Source organism: Monodelphis domestica, chromosome 6 (assembly GCF_027887165.1).
Source record: "Monodelphis domestica isolate mMonDom1 chromosome 6, mMonDom1.pri, whole genome shotgun sequence".
NCBI lineage: Eukaryota > Metazoa > Chordata > Mammalia > Didelphimorphia > Didelphidae > Monodelphis > Monodelphis domestica.
The window spans coordinates 63,924,338-63,942,735 of record NC_077232.1 but is presented as its reverse complement, the minus strand read 5'-3'; the positions used below and the strand labels follow the sequence as shown (position 1 = coordinate 63,942,735).

The 18,398-nt window shown below is 42.1% G+C and overlaps 1 protein-coding gene across 7 annotated transcripts in view; it reads right to left on the bottom strand.

The window, feature by feature from the left end:
* The window catches only part of TRIM66 (tripartite motif containing 66), a 125,699-nt gene that overhangs the window by 60,995 nt on the left and 46,306 nt on the right, over nt 1-18,398 (bottom strand). For all 7 annotated transcript variants that reach the window (XM_056802145.1, XM_056802143.1, XM_056802146.1 and 4 more), the window contains 6 exons: nt 17,051-17,154; nt 9,871-10,018; nt 6,143-6,275; nt 5,386-5,502; nt 3,312-3,426; nt 1,989-2,135 (listed from right to left, as the gene is read on the bottom strand). In XM_056802145.1, coding sequence (XP_056658123.1) covers nt 1,989-2,135; nt 3,312-3,426; nt 5,386-5,502; nt 6,143-6,275; nt 9,871-10,018; nt 17,051-17,059 — 669 coding nt within the window. In that variant the 5' untranslated portion in view covers nt 17,060-17,154. The remainder of the gene's footprint in view (nt 1-1,988; nt 2,136-3,311; nt 3,427-5,385; nt 5,503-6,142; nt 6,276-9,870; nt 10,019-17,050; nt 17,155-18,398) is intronic.

Genomic DNA, 18,398 nt, shown 5'->3' with positions numbered 1-18,398 from the left:
ATATTGTTTTAGTTTTCAAAAGAGAGAATATGCAAACTATGGAGAAAGAAGATTTAGTTCAGTTCCTAGAAAAAAATTGGAACATAATAAAGGAATGGTTAATAAACAGAAGAAAATTTAGGTTTGATATAAGGAAAAATTCCCTAACACCTACAACTTTCCCAAAGTGGAATGAGCTATCTCAGGAGATCTTTGGGACATGGAGGTCTTCAAACAAATGCTGAATGACCACTTGTTAAGTATCTCACAAAAGAGATTTTGAAGGGTTGGAACAGATGGCCTCTGAGGTCCCCTTCAATTCAGAAAGTCTACGATTCTCTGGCCCAAGTGTAAAGTTCAGCTCCACTATTTACTATCTATGTTACCTGGGGCAAATCCCTTCCCATCTCTGGGCCTTGGCTTCCTTCTTATAAAGTGAGGGAGTTGGGCTAAATGGTCTCTAAGATTCTTTCTAGTTCTGATTGCTGTGGTTCTAGAATCCTTGTTTAAAATAAGGATTTTTCTTCCTTCTGGGGGAATGTTGTGAAGAAATCTCTCATTTCTGATATGAAGATCAGACAAGATATAAAGACTTTGGGATTACGGATGTATATTCTACTTCTCTATTTTTTTTCTCCTTTTTTTTTAAAAGGCTTCTCTTCCAGGAGGACCTAGGTTCAGATTTGGTCACAGACACTTCCTAGCTGTGTGATCCTGGGCAAGTCACTTAACCCCATTTGCCTAGCCCTTGAACATCTGACTTGGAGTTGTTACTAAGACAGAAAGTAAGAGGGTTTTTGTTTGTTTTTTTAAGTTCCTCTGGCTTTCCATTGGTATATACTATAAGTCTCCCATTTTTGCTCTGTTGCAAAAACAAAACAAAACAAAACAAAAAACCACAATCTTCCATAAGAAAGAGGGGGATTTCCTGGGATCAGAGTAATCACAATATAATTGATTTTTAAATAAAATAATGTTTACTATAATGCTGTACTGAGAAGGCAATGAATCCCTGAAATGGGGACGATGAGTACTATGTTGCCTAGGTAGGTTAGTGACAAGAAGGAAAAAAGAGGAAATAAAATGGGACTGAAGAAACCTGATTTCATAAAGTCTGAAGGCTAGAGTAAAGGAAACTAAGAAAAGCCTCTCTTGGACTTTGTCCTGAGCTATCCTGGCATAAAGTCTAGTCCAAGGAAATGTTGTGGCCAGAATCCCAGAGAAACACTGGACTTGGGGCTCATGTGGCTATGTTGAAAGCAGTTTCTATCAGGAGTTGAGGGGGCCCAAGAGAGAATCTGCCACTTCAGTTGACCAGAGGGATCTAAATTGGACTGGAGGTAGTAGAAAGAGGGATCGAGGATGTAAAAGCCTGGTCTGTGTGTGGCCTGGACTAGCTAAAGGGAGCAGTAAGACTAACCTGATAATTAATCTTCTTATAAACAGTTTTCATTATGAGATTTCCACAGGGTAATTTGCCTTGTAAACAGTATACTGAGCAGAAAACAACAGGGGAATGGCACATCATCCTAGAAGGTGTTTCCCTCAGGGAGTGAGCAGAAGAACGTTAGCTCCCTAGCAACGAAAAGATTGGAAGCACTTTGGGGTGGATGCCCAAAGAAATCTCTTCTTGCTACATACCCGAACACCTTCAATTTGGAGTGGCTCTCTAGTCCTAAATTTCCCAGGAAACCATTCTAGCAGCAGAGGCCATGCAGTGTAACGAGAAGAGCACTGAGCTAGGAATTAAAAGCCTTTTGGTTGAAGGGAGAGGTACAGAAGACTGGAGATGGAGAGAAGAGCAGAGGCCCTACATGTGGACATAATCAGTGCCTTCAGAAAGCTCAAGGGTTATAAAGGGGGAAAGGGATTAGACTCGCTTTATCTGAACCCAGAAGGTAGAGGGGGAGATGTTTTAGAGGCTGGAGCAGAGGTAAGGACAGAGAGTGGGGCACAGGATGGAGCAGGGGCTGGGGCAGGGGCAGGAGCAAGTGTTGGAGCTCCCTTACCAGTTCTTTGCTGAAGAGAAAGGGGATGCTGTTCTTACTGCAGACTGCCCAGTTGATGAAGTTCTGCACATGCTCAAACTGACGGTTTAAGACCATGATGCTCTGTAACTGCTGCTCCAGTTTTTGCTTCCTTTCATTGGCGAAACCCTGGCATTGACAGAGAAAACGGACAGCAGATCATTGAGCTGGATTACTGACAGACACCTTCTGTGTGGGGTAAACTACAGGGCATTAGCAAACGTTGAGAGTTGAGGGCACTGTGTACCAATAATCAAAGGAAGAAGAGTAGGATCAAGAGGGAATAGAAGAACATTTAACATATAAGAATATCTAAATTAGACTATAATCCCTCTTTGAGAGGAGGAATTCTTTCATTCTCTGTATTTTTATCCCCAGTGCCTTGCATATAGTTGGCACTTAGTGTTTAATAAATGCTTGATAACCAATCAATCCATAAACATTTATTAAGCATCTACTATGCCAGGCACTGTGATAAGAGCTGCGATACAAAGAGAAGTAAAAGATAATCCCTGCCCACAAGGAGCTTACAGACTAACTGGGAAGACAACATGCAAACAAATATAGACAAAGCAAGCTACATGTAAGAATATCTTAATAGAGGAACTAAGAGGGGGGCTGAAACTTAAACTAATCCAGGGAGGTCAACAGTCAGAGAGGAGGAGGGGGAGCACTCCAGGCATGAAGGACTGACAGAGAAAATGGCCAAAGCTGAGTGATGGAGTATCTCATCCATGGAACAGTCAGGAGGACAGTGTTACTAGATCAAAGAGCGCATGGGAGGGAGTAAGGCCTAAAAGACCTGAAAAGGTAGGAAGGGACTTGTGAAGGGTTCTGATCGCAATAGAGCATTCTACATTTGCTCCTGGAGGAAATAAAGGGACACTAATTTTTTTTTTTTTTTTGAGTAGAGAAGGTGGTCAGACCTGAGTTTTAGGAAAATCCCTTTATGGCTGAATGGAGAAAGAACCAGAGTGGGGAGAGACTTGAGTCAAAATGGCCTAGGAGCAAAGACTACCTCAGACACTAACTTAGGCAAATCAGTTCACCCTTCTGGGTCTCAGTCTCCTCATCTAAAAAATGAGGCAGTTGGATCATGGCCTTGAAGGCCTCTTCTGGCACTAAATCTTTGATGCTATAACCTCTCTGAGCTTCATTTTTCACTGAAACCATATTTATAAACATGGATATTGATAAACAAATATAAGGGAGGTCTATAAAGGGCCATGGAAATGTGATCTAATTAACAATAGGCAGATTTCATCAGGGATGGTGGTCCTCATATTACCTTCTCCCAACACATACCTCCAGCTGTTCCAAAAGTCCATTGGCTTGCTTGTTCAATTCATTCATCAGAACCATCTTGGCCATTTTGATTTGGTTTTCTACTTTCCTATGAAGATGCTTGACTTCAAATAGCCTAAAAAGGAGAACAAAGATATCACTATGTGTTTTAAGTCTCTTGTTTCCCCTGGGCTTCCATCACTTGTCAGAGGATCAGTCAAAAAGAGAAATTAAATGCTAAAACTAACAGACTAGACAGCCTACATGGTGGGAAGACAGAGAACAATTTGAGAATTTCCTTTAGCAAGAAAATACCATGCATAGGACCATGCATAGGAACCATCATACTTGATCAGCAAACCAATGATCAAAAACACATGACTTTCAAACAAACTATAAGCTCTAAGCTCAGCAGATTCAACATCCCACCAAAAAAACACACGGGGGAAGAGGGAGTCACTCCACCTTAAGAAAAAGAAGCTCTGGGCACAGCTGGGTGGCTCAGTGTATTGGGAGCCAGGCCTAGAGATGGGAGGTCCTAGGTTCAAATCTGGCCTCAGACACTTCCTAACTGTGTGACCCTGGATAAGTCACTTAACCCCCATTGCCTAGCCCTTACCAATACACAGTATTGACTGAAAGACAGAAGGTAAGGGTTTTCATTAAAAAAAAAAAAGAATAAGAAGGTCTAAGTAATGTAAGCTGCTATAGTGAAAAAGATTTCAGTCCCAGTAATTCCATGAAGTCTTCCCTGATCCCATCCTTGGTAACTTCAGTCCCCCTCAACCCTCAGATTTTAGTACTTTCACTTTTAACTCTGATACATTATGTCATATTATGTTAGAAACCATGTAATATTAGAGTTATCTTTATGGGTCTCATGACTATAGGACTGCACAATCCATGCTCTCTTATCTAAACATCGATCCTCTCTCATTAGTTAGCACAGTGCTCTGTACATAGCTACCTAATAAGGGTTCACTAAATGCTGAACAAATTATTATTGTTTACTCTATGTGCCAGGACAAATTACTTTGAGAAGACATTTATTCTTCTGTCAAAAGGGTGGATTCCCATTCTCCCAACATACCTCCTGAGATCTGTTCTAAGAAAAGATGGCAATACTTCAAGGATCTGTGATTTTATCAGTGTGGGCTGTCCCAACCTGACCCAGATTACAGCCTCTCTGTGCCTTAGGAAATGGTCTTTGTGAATTCCAGAGACAGAAAGCATTCATCAAGTTGTGGTCAATAATGGCAACCTGCTAATACACAGGAGCAAGGGCAGAGCTAAGCTGAACCTCAGTTCCCTGTACTCAATGTTTCTAATCTGGGAAGGGACTGGAAGAGCTCAGGATCATCTTCAGGAAAAGAGGAGAAAATGGAGGAAGACTTTAGAGAGGGAAGCACTTTGAAACCCTTGAAATGCTATACACATGCGATTTATGATGATGTTGTGGCTGTAGGGGAGACAAGTATCTCTCTACAGCTGGGATCTGCTGTCTTCCCTGGATTAACATGGAGAGAACACCGTGGGAAAAGGAGGGAGATGGAGACTACTGAATTTTGATGAGTAGCAATCTCCCCAGAATTATGAGAAGCCTGCCTAAACCCTGGTACACTTTCCATCCTTGTCCAAGGCAGCCAGGCTTTCTGGGATTTGTTTCTAGCTTGGAGTTTTACATTATTGGGTTTTATTTACTCATCAACCATAGAACTGGAAACATGGTGCTTACAATGAATGCTTCTAATTTCGTGACTAGTAGGGGATGTTTGTTCTTCCCTTTGGCATTCCACTATCACTAAGAGTTGTCATCAGGACACATGGGTAGTGCTACTCTCATGAAACCAGCTCCAGAGGCCTGCGGGGCTCTGGAACCCAGTGGGAACTTCAATAGAACTCTACGCTGAGGAACCCAGAGGATGGACCAAAGTCCCTGACATTGAGTGGGGGCAGAGAAGAGGAAAGAGAATGGGTGGCCAACCTGTCTTTCAGTTCGGTTCATGTGAAAAGAGGGGATAAGCTGAAAATAGTGATCCTTAGAGATGTCTAGCCACCTCCACTGAAGCTAAAATGGGATGAACAAAAAAGGTACCTGTCTTCAATCTGTTTAGCAGAAGCCTGTAACCCAGTTTTCTTATGCTCCACCTGAGTGGTCACACTTTCCAGAAGCATCCTTTGGTTTTGCAAAACCTCTTCTAGATGTCTGCACCTGCATAAAAGAGGCAACAGTATACTGGAACGCATTCTTAGGGAATAGGAGAATGCCCTACAATGGAGCTGAAGGAAGAAAAAGTGCTCTCTGAGTATCCCCCAGATTTACTTCTCAGTTTATTGGTATTTTCTTATTTCCCAAGATGTTCTAGCAAATTCCAAGGTACTCAAAGACTGATGCTTCAATTTAGAACTAAGGCCCTTTTGCTTCTATTTTTTCTTTCTCCTTTTTGCTCCCTTTTAGTCATTTTCAGTGCTCTGCTAGAGGATAGCTTTACTCAGGGGAAAAGGTTAAATAAATACTAATCAGTACATTTGGAGGACCAACAGAATGGGATAGTGGAAAGATATTTTGATTAGGAATTAAGAACCTTATTATGTGACTTTAATCAAGTCACTCAGTTATAAAATAGGAATTCTAACTAAATGATCTAGAAGGATATTTTTAGTTTCCACTTTTTATGTGTCCATGGATCCTATATTCTCTATGTTTGTTCTTCCTAATAGCTATCAGGATGGAGAGGATAAAATAAGGCACTGTAGAATATGTAGATTTATATTACATGTTCCTTCCCTGGTCTTAATGATAAGAACATTGAGAGTGGTTGCCTGAGTAGTCCAGTCATCCCCATCAATACCTGTGATCTTTGTGGTCAATCATTAGGCAGCTATGGCACGTGAGGACATCACAGGTCTCGCAGAACAACTTGAGAATCTCTTGACCATGCAATGGGCAGTACAAAGAGGAGTCATTGGACCCACTGTCCATTCCTACAAGAGAGGAAAAGGAGAACTACCTTAACCCACTGCCAACTACTTCTCAGCTGAGATGAACAAAAAAATCAGCCAGAGCCACTCCAAAGCCCTAGGGCCTGAGGAAGAGATCTGCTGGCAAAGGGAACTTCACAGTGAACAGTGAAGTTCATGGAAGAACTAAAGAGAGCATGCTGGAAAATGTGACTAGAACCCTGCATACTATGCACAAGAAAAATGGGTCAAAGTGTAAGAGAGGATAGAAAGGTCCCCACGGGAAAAAACTGACTTGAACTTCAAAAAAATGTAAATACATTTACTCCTGTTATGTTCATCAGTTTGAGAAAAATCTCTAAAATTTAAGCAAAAAACTGCCTCAAACTATCAAAGTTTCTTGAGGTTTCCACCTGTGACTATGGAGAGGCCCATGGACAGTAGTTCATTTTTACAAAGTTTTGTTTGACAAATGTTAGTCTATCTTCCAAGCAGTGACAGTTATCCCAGGGGTATTCAAACCCTTGAAAAAAAGGAGGAGACTTTTATTTTTGAAATCTTGGGCAGTTTCTAATATAGAACCAGGTAAATTCTTTGAAATAATCAAAAAGTACCTATTAGAAATCTATTTGTGTTTCATGTAACCATTTATAAGAAATGTCAGAAAAAGGAAAACAAACAGAAACACTGATGATAAGCAATGAGGTATAAACATGGAGTCTATTGGTAAATGAGCAATCTCTGAGCAGAGGGATGAGTGTCTGTAGTGTAGAGCTGGATGTAGAGGAGACTTAGGGGTTAACCTAGATAGTAGGGAAAGAAGGAGAGTTAGAAATAAGTATGGAGTAAGGAAATGGGTGGCAGGTGAGTTAGCAGCATACAGTGGAAAGACAGGTGAAAGTCACTATAAGTCTTGGGTGGGAGAGAAGATAGTATAGGCAGTGATGAAGTAGTTAAGTTGCATATCGTGAATGAAGAGGTGAATTACTGTGAAGTTAGGGTGAGCCTAGGAAGATAGTGGAGGAATCTATAGACAGCACATAGGATAGTGCCATAAGAAGCCTTCGAGGTCATCTAGTGTAACCTGAGGCCCTGAGAAATTAAAGAACTTGCCCAAGGTGGAACAGAGTAAGAAAATGACCTCAGATGATCAGTGCCCAAATCCAGTGCTCTCTCTACAAAACACCATGCCACCTCCTCTCAGGCTGAAGAGAGAGGCAAGTAATGGAGGAATCAGGGAGAGAATGACTAATGGAACAATGGAAGATGGAAGATTTGGGGATGGAAGTCAACTAGGGAAACGAGGATGATAAAATTGCGGGAGAAGTCTGGGAAGACCAAGAGTCAAAGAGAATTCAATTTACTTCAAATTACTCTCAAGTGAAGCCTATGTATGATGAGATGGTGAATCCCCATCTCTCTATTTTTTTAATAAACACTGGTTCCAGTATTGAAGAACAGAGGATTACAGATTTAGAGCTAAAAAGGACTTCAGACACAATCAAATCTAGCTTCATTTTTTAGATAGGGAATCTGGGCCCAAGACCCCATAATTAGTAAGGATGTGAGGTCTAATTTGAATCTAGGTCTTACGTAATCATTTTTGCAGGTTTCAAATGATGTGTACCAAGCATTCAGGATGATGGGGGGAAAAACCACTCTTCTCAATCCATCAACAGGCTTCTAATAAGGGTTTACCTACTATGTACCAGACACCATGCTAAGTCTTGAGAATACAAAGACAAAAATTAAAACAGGGATGCTGTTGAATTAGCAGCATCCTGCTCTCAGGGAGTTAGCATTCTAAAAACTTCCATCCTGTGGTCTGTGCACCAACACCAAAGACAAGAAAACCACAGACGTCTCTATAGCTTTGTGCACCGGTGTCTCAAGCTTCAAGACAAAGATGCAAGGGGAAACCACAAAATCTTAGCTGTCCTTCCTCTCCTACAAACAGTCTGGCAGAGAGCTGCCCCCCACTGACCTTCCAAGCAGGTCTACATCAGGTTGTTTGCATCTGCTCTGCCTATCATACAGGTAAGCTGGATTTGGAGATGAAACAAAGATTATTTTTAGTTCTGGGAGCTCTACTGGTCTGCAGGCAACATATTCATTGCTATCATCTCCAACAACCACACTATCTGCCAAGGCCAAATCAATAGCTTGGGATCTTCAGCCGTGATAAGGTCAGCCCAAGTTGCTATCCTCAAAACAATCCAAAATGAGATGTATCGGTGTAAGTAAAATGACCCCAGATTCCAGTTTAAATTGGGAAAGATTCAAATGACTTGTCCAGATCATGCAGCTACTCAGGCAAGGCTTGAATTTGAGTTCTCTTCCAATCTGTCTGCCTCTTGGAAGATCTCTTTGGGTTCTAACATTCTAAGGTTTAAAAGCTCTCCATTGCCTTCAAAGGTACACACAAGAAGTCCAAGAAAAGAAAGGTCTCCATCTCCAAGCACCAAGCTTCCAATGGAGTTAACATAGACTGCCAACTCCTCTCAGGAAAAGGAGGCTGGCAGCTCAAAGTTTCACTTCTCTGTATTAAGACCAATCTTTCAGGGGGGGCAGTTGGGTGGCTCAGTGGATTGAGAACCAGGCCCAGAAATGGGAGGTCCTGGGTTCAAATCTGGCCTCAGATATTTCCCAGCTGTGTGACCCTGGGCAAATCTCTTGATCCCCATTGCCTAGCCCTTACCACTCTTCTGCCTTGAAACCAATACTCAGTATTGACTCCAAGATGGAAGGTAAGGGTTTAAAAAAAAAAAGACTAATTTTTCAGGAGCAGTGAACTAAGCTCAGCAATGGCTTCAGGGAGGAGTTGCCCAGCAAGGGACAGCCATTAAATTAGCAAACACAGAAAGAACCACAAGTTGTTTCCCCCTGTGAGAAGAATAATTCAGAGGAGGCAGATGGAAAAGAATATGTCTCTCATTCAACAGACTCCTGAGAGGCCTCACCATACTGAGAAGGCCCTGGGCCACTTTACTTTGACCACACTGCCTGCTGGCTAGTCCCTGATGCCCTCAGGAAATGCCATACCCCAAGAGAATTTAAGAACACTGTGCCAGAGTGAGGACAGTGTTGGTGCTAGGATAGAGATTCAAATCCTGCACCAGATAACCTTTCAGAACCCCTTTGCTCATCTGTAAAATGCATCTATTGACATTTGTATTTTTAAATTAATTCATGTGTTCCTTTGTTACTTCTAAAAATATCCAGATAACTCCCTCCGTTCCCCTCCATTAGAGAAGGTATCATTTGAAAAAAAAAATGTATCTGTATTAACTATGTCCTATTTGTTTCTACTTATCAGTTCTTTTGGTGGTAACACCTTGGAAGCTCTTTGTGAGAAAATTACTTTGCAAATTTTAAAGCACAGGAGGAGTAGGGTTATTAAGAGCTAGTATTTATATAGAGCTTTAAAGTTTGGTTCAGCACCTTGATCTTCATAGCAATCATCAGGGAGGCGCTATTCCCAAAATTTTACAGATGAGGAAACTGAGGCACAGAGACAGGAAGTGACCCTTGCTCTGAGTCACCGGGTGCTAAGGGAAGGGCCCTGGGGTCACTCCTGGCCTAGGACAGTAGAGCAGATTGTGTGAATGTCCGTAGGTACCTGAAGATCCCTTCTGGGATCGGGAAAGAAAGTGGTCTGCCATGTCCTTGGCATGCTGGTGTTCCTCGGTGCAGGAGCTGCACAGCCATCGGTTGCAGTAGGTACAGAGGATGTGCGCTGGCCTCTTCTCCTTGCACTCGGAGCAGCTCTGAACAGGGTGGAAAGGGGTGGGGAGGAAGCAATGCAATTAAATGTCCACATAATTACAAGCGTCTGTCTCCAAAGAGCAGCTAGAACATTCCCTCCTCGAGAGCCCGCGGCCTGGGTCTGCTGGGTCCTCTCCTAATTGGGAGCGCGTTAATTAACAAAGACAAGTCTCAGACCAAGGTGGGGGGAGGGGGGCTGGGGCTGGCTCCTTGGCACCGAGCTGAGAACCGAAAGGCCCTGGAGGGAGCCTGCCTCCGGGCGGGCGCGAGGTGCAAATGCTCCGGCAGAGCGAAGCGGGCAGCTGCGGGGCGGCCTGAAGCGCAGCGCTGAAGTATTGTGTCTGTGCCATTTTCTGAACATCCGGGGGACAGGATCAGGGGGTCTTTGGTTTGAGGGAGACGCCTTAGAAATCCCCTAGTCCGATGCAACTACCTTTGTCACTGTCCCGTATCCGGTTCGCCTGGGGCATGGGAACTGTCGGAGGGTCTGCCACAGAAGCTCTAGCCTCAATGTGGGGCTGGCCACAGGAGGAGGAGGAGCACTGATGCCCTTCGGGATTCGTATGGAGGAAAGCTGAGCAAGCCCACCCAAGAGAACCCGGACCCCCCAACTCTTTCTAGAACTTAGCCCTTCATTACTCATCCAACGAATAAAAAGCGCCCCTGAAACAGCAGCAGAAACTGCCATTTAGAAAGAGCAAAGTGCTCTTCTCCAGAGAGATGCCCAGTTAATTAGGCAGCAATCTCTCGGGGCTCAGCGCAGGGCACATTGATGGAAGGGACCCATAGTCCTAGAGTCAGTTCCCTGGGGCCCAGAGAACTCAGGGATTGGATCACGGTCACACAAGCCCCTCAGGGCCAGGGGCCATGGCTCCTTGACTCTCAGACAGCTTTCCCACCTCATACCTGGGCTGCTTCTGAAATAATCCAGATGCATTTCTGAAGGGCCACCTACTGTGTGCTCGGTAAGGGTTTTAAATATGTTATATATTTACAGGTAAGTATATATTCACATAAGAAAGTCTGATGAAGCACAGTGAGAAGCATTTGAGTCAAAATCCTCAGGACTCCAAGCAGAGATGATGTTGTGAGAGTTTACAGTGGACATGGGGAGAAAAGAGGCAAGTGATTGAGGAAATAGCTCACGGGGAAGCAGGGACCTGTACTGTAGGGATGGGGTAGGGGGAGGTTTCCATTCATTTTGACATCTAGAGCTCACTCTGGAAGCAGGTTAATAAATTCTTGACTTGTCAGGGATAATTCCATTCTACCAAAAAGTGAAGGCAGTGATGAGGGGCTGCTATTCTAGACCTAATTCTGATCAACAGGAAAAACTAGTTGCTGGGGATTTTGAAAATGATGATAACTCTATCTTAGACATGGATTCAAGTCCTACCTTGTCTCTACCTATGTGACAATGGGCAAGTCCCATAGCCTCTCAAGCCACAATTTCCCCATTTGTAAGATGAGGACTGATACTAGAGGACTTTTAAGATTTCTTCTGACTGTGAGTCTATGATGCTATAATTTTGTGTTAGCCTAGGGAACAAGATGAAAAGAAGTGAGCTAAAATATCCATCCAGCTTGGTGGATTCAAAGTTGATGGAAAAAGTGGCCATTAATAAGCCAATATCAATAGGGCAAGAGGTCTTCAGTGAGCTACACATCAGGGATCTGTCCATTCCATTTTATTTAACATTTTACCAGAGATTTGGATGATAGCATAAATGGAATGCTAATAAAATTTTGGTATTACACAAAGCTGAGGACTACCTAACACAGAAGAAAATCAGAATCCCAAATTATTGTAACAGATTAGAATAATTACCTGAATAGAAGAAATTTAAATATGAGCAGGATAAATGGGAAATCCTATAAACTTAACATGTACAAAAGACTAAGACTGGGGTAGGGGCAGCTTAAGTAGCCAGTAAGTTGAATAAGAATCAAGAATGCCAAAGGCAGCCCAAAAAAGCTAATATTCCCTTCTCCTGCATTAAGATGGCACAGTGTTCAGAAATTAGGTAATAAACCCATTGCACTTCCTTTAATCAGACCACATTGGCGTTGCCGTTTGCAGATTGGAATGCCACATTTTAACAAGGACATTGATAAACTGGAGGATGCCCAGAAAGGAGTAGTCATGCCATATGGAGATCAACTGAAGGGACTCAAGAAGCTCAAGAAGGGCTGAAATGAGGGAGTATGGCAATTATACCCAAGTAGGAAGGGTGATCATTTGAAACAGGGATTCTATTTGTTCTGCTTGGATCCAGAGAGCAGAATTAAGAATAATGAATGAAGTTACAGAGATAATTAATTTTAGGCCTAACATCAGGAAAAATCTCCAACAATTCAAGCAATCAAAAGTCAAATGAGCTGCCAAGGGAGCAGTCTCTTCTTCTTACTCAATATTTCCTATTGATAGCTAAATGATTTCTGGTCAGGTGTGTTCCAAATGCAAGTAAGAGTTGTAGAAGTATCTTGATGTAGCCAGTGGAATGCTTCCCAACTCCAAGAGCTAATATTCTGTGAAAGTGGTCAAGTCATTAAACCTCCCAGAGCCTCTAGGAGAGAAGATGGGCAATATAACAAGGTTCTCATGTCAAAACAGATAGAATGAGCATGTCAAAGCTCCATGGAACTGCCAGAGATCAGTAGGTCATCCAGGGCATTTCTGCTCAGCTGTAGGTTAGACTAGATGGCCTCTAGCAATCTAAGACTCTGGATTCTGAGATATTTAGCTTCTCCCTTTTCTTGACTGCATTATTTTTTAGGGAATATATTTCAGAACAAGGCTGAATGTCAAATTGTAAATTTCTTTCCTATTCCATCTAGGCTGGGAACTTAGAGCATGGTCCTGAAGTCTAGGATAGGTTGCTTTCCATATATTAAGCTTTTTTGCAGAAATAAAAAATGTTTCTTGTAGCCATAGACTGAATCTTTAACTGTACAAGCATACAAAGGGCAGTTTTCTGTTCACAAAAACAACCAGGTCAAAAAATGATGATGGCTTGGTATAAACCATCAACATAGCTAAAAAGAACTCCAACAAAGAACTCAAAAGTGTTTGGACTTTTACAGACATTTGGGAGCATCATCTTCATAGTAAGTAACCTTCCAATCTAGATCAATCACAGAAGTAATTCTGAGACCTTCAGTTTTTTCAATGTCTACTTTTCTAGAAAAGTATAATATTTTACCTTTTTTTCATGTTTCCATCATTTTCAAGTTAAAGAAGAAATATGTGCATTTTCTTTGACATTATTTTTCTCCTGATAGACCTTTTTCGTTGTTAGCACCATCCTCTGTTCTTGAATCACTTGTCCTAATGCTTCTCATCACTTGGCAGGCCTTAAACCTGGATTACTACCACTATCCACTTCCTCTTCTGCTACTTCATAGAGACAATCACAACTGTGCCAACTGGTACTACCCTCTCAGATCAAAGTACATTATAAATTCATGTTATAAAACTTTAAATGGGTCCTAACTGCAGCAAGACAATCCTCTTCATTAATTAATTAATCCCTTATTTCTAATTAATCCTATGTTTCAATTCTCACAAACGCTTGTCCAAAACACTTTTTCTCTTCTTTTTTTTTTAAACCCTTACCTTCCTTCTTGGAATCAATACTATGTATTGGTTTCAAGGCAGAAGAGTGGTAAGCGCTAGATAATGGGGGTTAAGTGACTTGGCCAGGGTCACACAGCTGGGAAGTGTCTGAGGTCAGATTTGAACCCCAGGACCTCCCATCTCTAGGCCTGGCTCTCAATCCACTGAGCTACCCAGCTGCCCCCCACTTTTTCTCTTCTGAAGCATCGTATACCTACCTCCTCCATTCTCTGGTGACATTTCCTCTTATTTTCCTGACAAATTAAAGGCTCTTCCGCATTCCTCTTCTTCTCATCTCAAAATGTATTGGCCTCATCATCCCTCCTCCTTCCATCTCTAATGATAAAATGACATTCTCCTTGTCAAAACCAGCCCATATGTTCTATTTCAGAAGATTGAGGGATGATTAAATCCCTTCTCCTTTGCTAATAATATTAAATTTCCCCTTGTCTTCTGGTTCTTCCCTACTGCCTTTAATGTCTTCTCCATCCTTAAAAAAAAGTATCACTTGACCCTCAAACTACTGTCCTACATCTGTTTTACTTTCTTAGCCAAACTCCTAGAAAAAGACCCATTTCACAACTTCACTTCCTTTCCTCTCCCTTGGCCCTTGCAATCTGGCTTCAGTCCCATCACTTGATGAAACTGCTTTCTCCAAAGTTACCAATGATTTATTCATAAAAATTTTTTTGATTTTTTTTCAATTTTCATCTTCATTGACCCACCTGCTAACAACACTCTTCAGAAGATATTCTCTCTAATGAGCATTTGTCCTCCATATAAGGCTCACTATGTTTCTCCCCAATGCTCCGTCCTAGCCCCCCTTATTCTTCTCTCTTCACACTCCTTCCAGGGGCTTCATTAGCTCCTATGACCTCTTGATCAATCATCTAAATGTGGTTTGAGTAGGCCACAGTATAAAAGAACCTTCCTCATTCAGGCTTCTCAATTTGTAGTGTCATATAGTGGTATAGCCTAGAAGAACCCTGAGGAAATGTTTACATCCCAAACCAACAGTTTATTTTCCAGATCAAACTTGGAAAAAACTTCCTTACTTATGTAATAGGTTGATGTATCAAGTAACTAAAAGGCAAAGCACAGAAGAGGGTAAGCCCGAGTTGTTGGTCTCTCTCATAACAAAAAGGGGTTTTCATTTTTTTTTGTTCCTATTTGTAAACCAAGTGCTCTGCTTGGGACACAGGACCAACATGGAGGCTGGAGCATCCGTGTACTTCATCAATGGTCACTGCTTTACAAGGATTCCCTCTTTACACTTAAAGCATATCTGGGAAGAGGTGACTGTTTTAGAATACATTTTTATGGGGGCAACTGAGTAGCTCAATGAATTGAGTGCCAGGCCTAGAGATAGGAGGTCCTGGGTTCAAATCTGGCCTCAGATACTTCCCAGCTGTGTGAGCCTGGGCAAGTCACTTAACCTCCATTGCCTAGCCTTTACCACTCTTCTGCCTTGGAGCCAATAAGCAGTATTGATTCCAAGATGGAAGGTAAAGGTTTTAAAAAAATTCATTTTTATAATTACTGTTCCTTTACTATTTTCTCCAATTCAACTAAGTTATGGAATAAAAATCCATACTCCCTTGAATATGAATAAATGATCCAGAGACTCAAAGAAGACCAGGCCTCTGAAGCTGTATAATGGAAATTCTTGAACCCCCTAAAACTACATTACCCAAAATTCCTTTCTGTATTACCCAGAATGCCTTTCCCTTTGTGCACTTTTGTGTGGTCATGTTATTGTTTATGAGTTTGCTGTAATTCCTCCTTCCCTCTCTTTCTAACTATACAAGTCCCATGAATGAAGTTCTTTAGGGCAAAGGCTGTATAGCAAAACTAGGGAAACTCCCTGAGATAAAAAAGAACAATGGATATATTCTACCTGGAAGACAGGTTCAAATACTCCCTTTAACATTTATTATGGAATGAATGCAAGGCCTGGAGTCAGGAAGACTTGGGTCCAGATATGGCCTCAGACACCTACTAGTTGCATAATCCTAGACAAGTCATTTGACCTCTGTATACCTCAGTTTCCTCATCTATAAAATAGGGATAATAACAGTACTTATCTCCCAGGATCAAATGAAATAATTGTAAAGCCCTTAGTACAGGGCCTGGTTCATAATGAGTACCCTATAAATGTTAGCTAGTAATAGCAGCAGCAGCAGCAGCAGCAGCGGTCATAATAGTCAGTTAGTAATAATAGTAGTTAGGAGGAGGAGGAGGAAGAGGAGGAAAAGGAAGAGTAGGTGGTGGTGGTGGTGGTGGTGGTGGTGGTGGTGGTAGTAGTAGTAGTAGTAGTATGACTAGAGTCAAGTGACTTAGTCTCTCTTAGGCCCAATTTATTGATGTCTGAATATGCCATAGAGAGTGGTCCAGGAAGCATATTTTCCCATATGGTAAGACTTCTATTTACCAAGCCAGGAAATCTAACTACGATGTTTTAAAGAAACAAGCGGTGTGTAACCTATGTAGCTCCAACTGGCCATGTAATTTCTTTTAAACTATTGATTTTTATGTAATTATTTAATAGTATTAAGCGATGAATGTCTCCCATGACCAGTCTCTAGATTCTTCCTATTCAAACGCTGCCTTTGCCGCATGGGCCCTTAAGTCTCTGTGAATTTCTTAACGTCTAACTCAATGATTGCTGCACTGTTGGAGCATCTAATGAAGAAGCAGAAAACACACATGAATTGACGGAACCTCCACGCTAAGAGAATCAGAAGTGAGAAATGGGGCCGTAGACACATTAGTCTGTGTATTTCAGGTCTGTTTAATAGCCAACAACAGGGGAAGGAGAAGGTGGAGACGAGCAAGATGAATGGGGTCACACGTCTGGGATGATGGGTAAATGAATTTCTAGGAGGGAAATCAAGAGTCCAACACTAATATTCTTGGGCAAGAGAATTTCATGAGTGAGAAAAGCAAATTAGGCACCAGAATGGACAGAGTAATAAAGGAAATGCCTTCATATTGTCCCCAAAGGACCTCCAAGTACAAAGGCGGACGATGCAATTATGGGCCCTTGGACAGTTATGGGAATACGTTCACTAGTCACCGGGCTGTCATGCCTTGGTTCATCTCAGTGACCTCAGGAATGATGAATGAGGTCCAGAAACTTTCTAATAGACAAGGCACAGGGTTTAGGGTCGGAAAATGCAGATTTGAATCTCAGCTCTGTCCCTCACTAGATGCGTGGCTTTCAGCAAACTCTTTCATCTTTCTAAACCACAATGTGCTCATCTCCCAAATGGGAATCATAACATTGGACCTACCAACCTCAAAGAATTGTTAGGAGAACCAAGTGAGATGAAATGATGTAGGATAAGACCATGTGAGCCGCAAGATGCTGTCTAGGTAGAACAGCTATTACTACTTTGCCTTGGACCCCTTCACTTACCCTGGCCATTATGGAGTGTGCAGTAGGGAAGCTCTGGAGAAAGGAATTTTCAGCTACATCTCTGGTAACTCAGGTCCATGGGCAGATGGGGTTGGAGGAGACGCCTAAGTGAGAGGGAAAGAGAAAGAGAGTCAAGGCATCATACCAAGCCACAATCAGACAAAAACACTGAGCTTTCCTCTATTGTGCTGTCAACGTGGAATCTAGAAACCCCACACTTGTGGATTGTCTTAATGGACTTAGGGTCCATTTTTCAGTCTGAAACTGCTAGCCTGAGATTCCCTCCAGGGTGGATTCTCAAAGGAACAGGGAACAAGTACAAGCTTTGGAGTCTCCAACTTACAAGCTAGTCCTAAAACTTGGGGTTCATCAGATCTTAGTAGGCTACAAGTTTGGGGTTTCTAGATTCCCTGTTGAAACAGCCAACAAGCTGAGGGGGAACACCTTTTCCTACGAGAAGGTATGGGTTGGCCAGCATCATTCACCTTCAGTAACTGGTGACAAGCCAGTCATTAGAAGGAAATTCTTGGCGACTTCAACGTTCAAGATTTCTGCAAAGTCCTCACAAAGAGGTGGGAAAATAGCAGAACCCAATTTTCCTTAAGGTTGCTGGATTTAGCACCAGAAAGGAAAATAGAAATCGAGTCCAGGGGAAATAGAGACCCACAGAACGGGGAGGAACTTATTTGAGGTCACTAAGCAACAGAACCAGAATGTGAATCCAGGGCTTCTGAAGTCCAGTGGCTTTATCACCATCACATATTCCCTCTTGTATTGATCTTAAGGAATTCCTTTCCTTAAAGCGTTCAAGGTAGAGTGTGGAGAATTTGGGAAAATGTAGTATCACTTCTATGTTGGGAATGCTGAGCCAAGAGTCTGACTTTAAAAATACACAAAAGGGGGCATAGTGCATAGGGAGCTAAGCCTGGAGATAGGAGGTCCTGGTTTCAAATGTGACTTCAGATACTCCCTAACTTTGTTACCCTGGGCAAGTCACTTAACCTTGTTTGCCTAGCCTTTACCACTCTTCTGTCTTAGAGTTGATACTAAGATAGATGGTAAGGGTGTGTGTGTGTGTGTGTGTGTGTGTGTGTATAGAAAAATGATTTTTTTTTGAGGGCTAACATTGTCACTACTTGTGAAGTGCATGCTTGTGTGCTGAATCACATGGGCCCTTTAGGCCAGGCTAGCAGAAATATCAGGGTCAGTACTGTCTTCAGGGTGATTCTAGGAAGCATCAGTAACAAAAGTTAATCAGATATGGATTCACATTGGTAAATGATATAATAAATATTAATAATAACCAATTTGATTCTCTGGAATAAAAGGGGTATTTCAGCCTCACTAC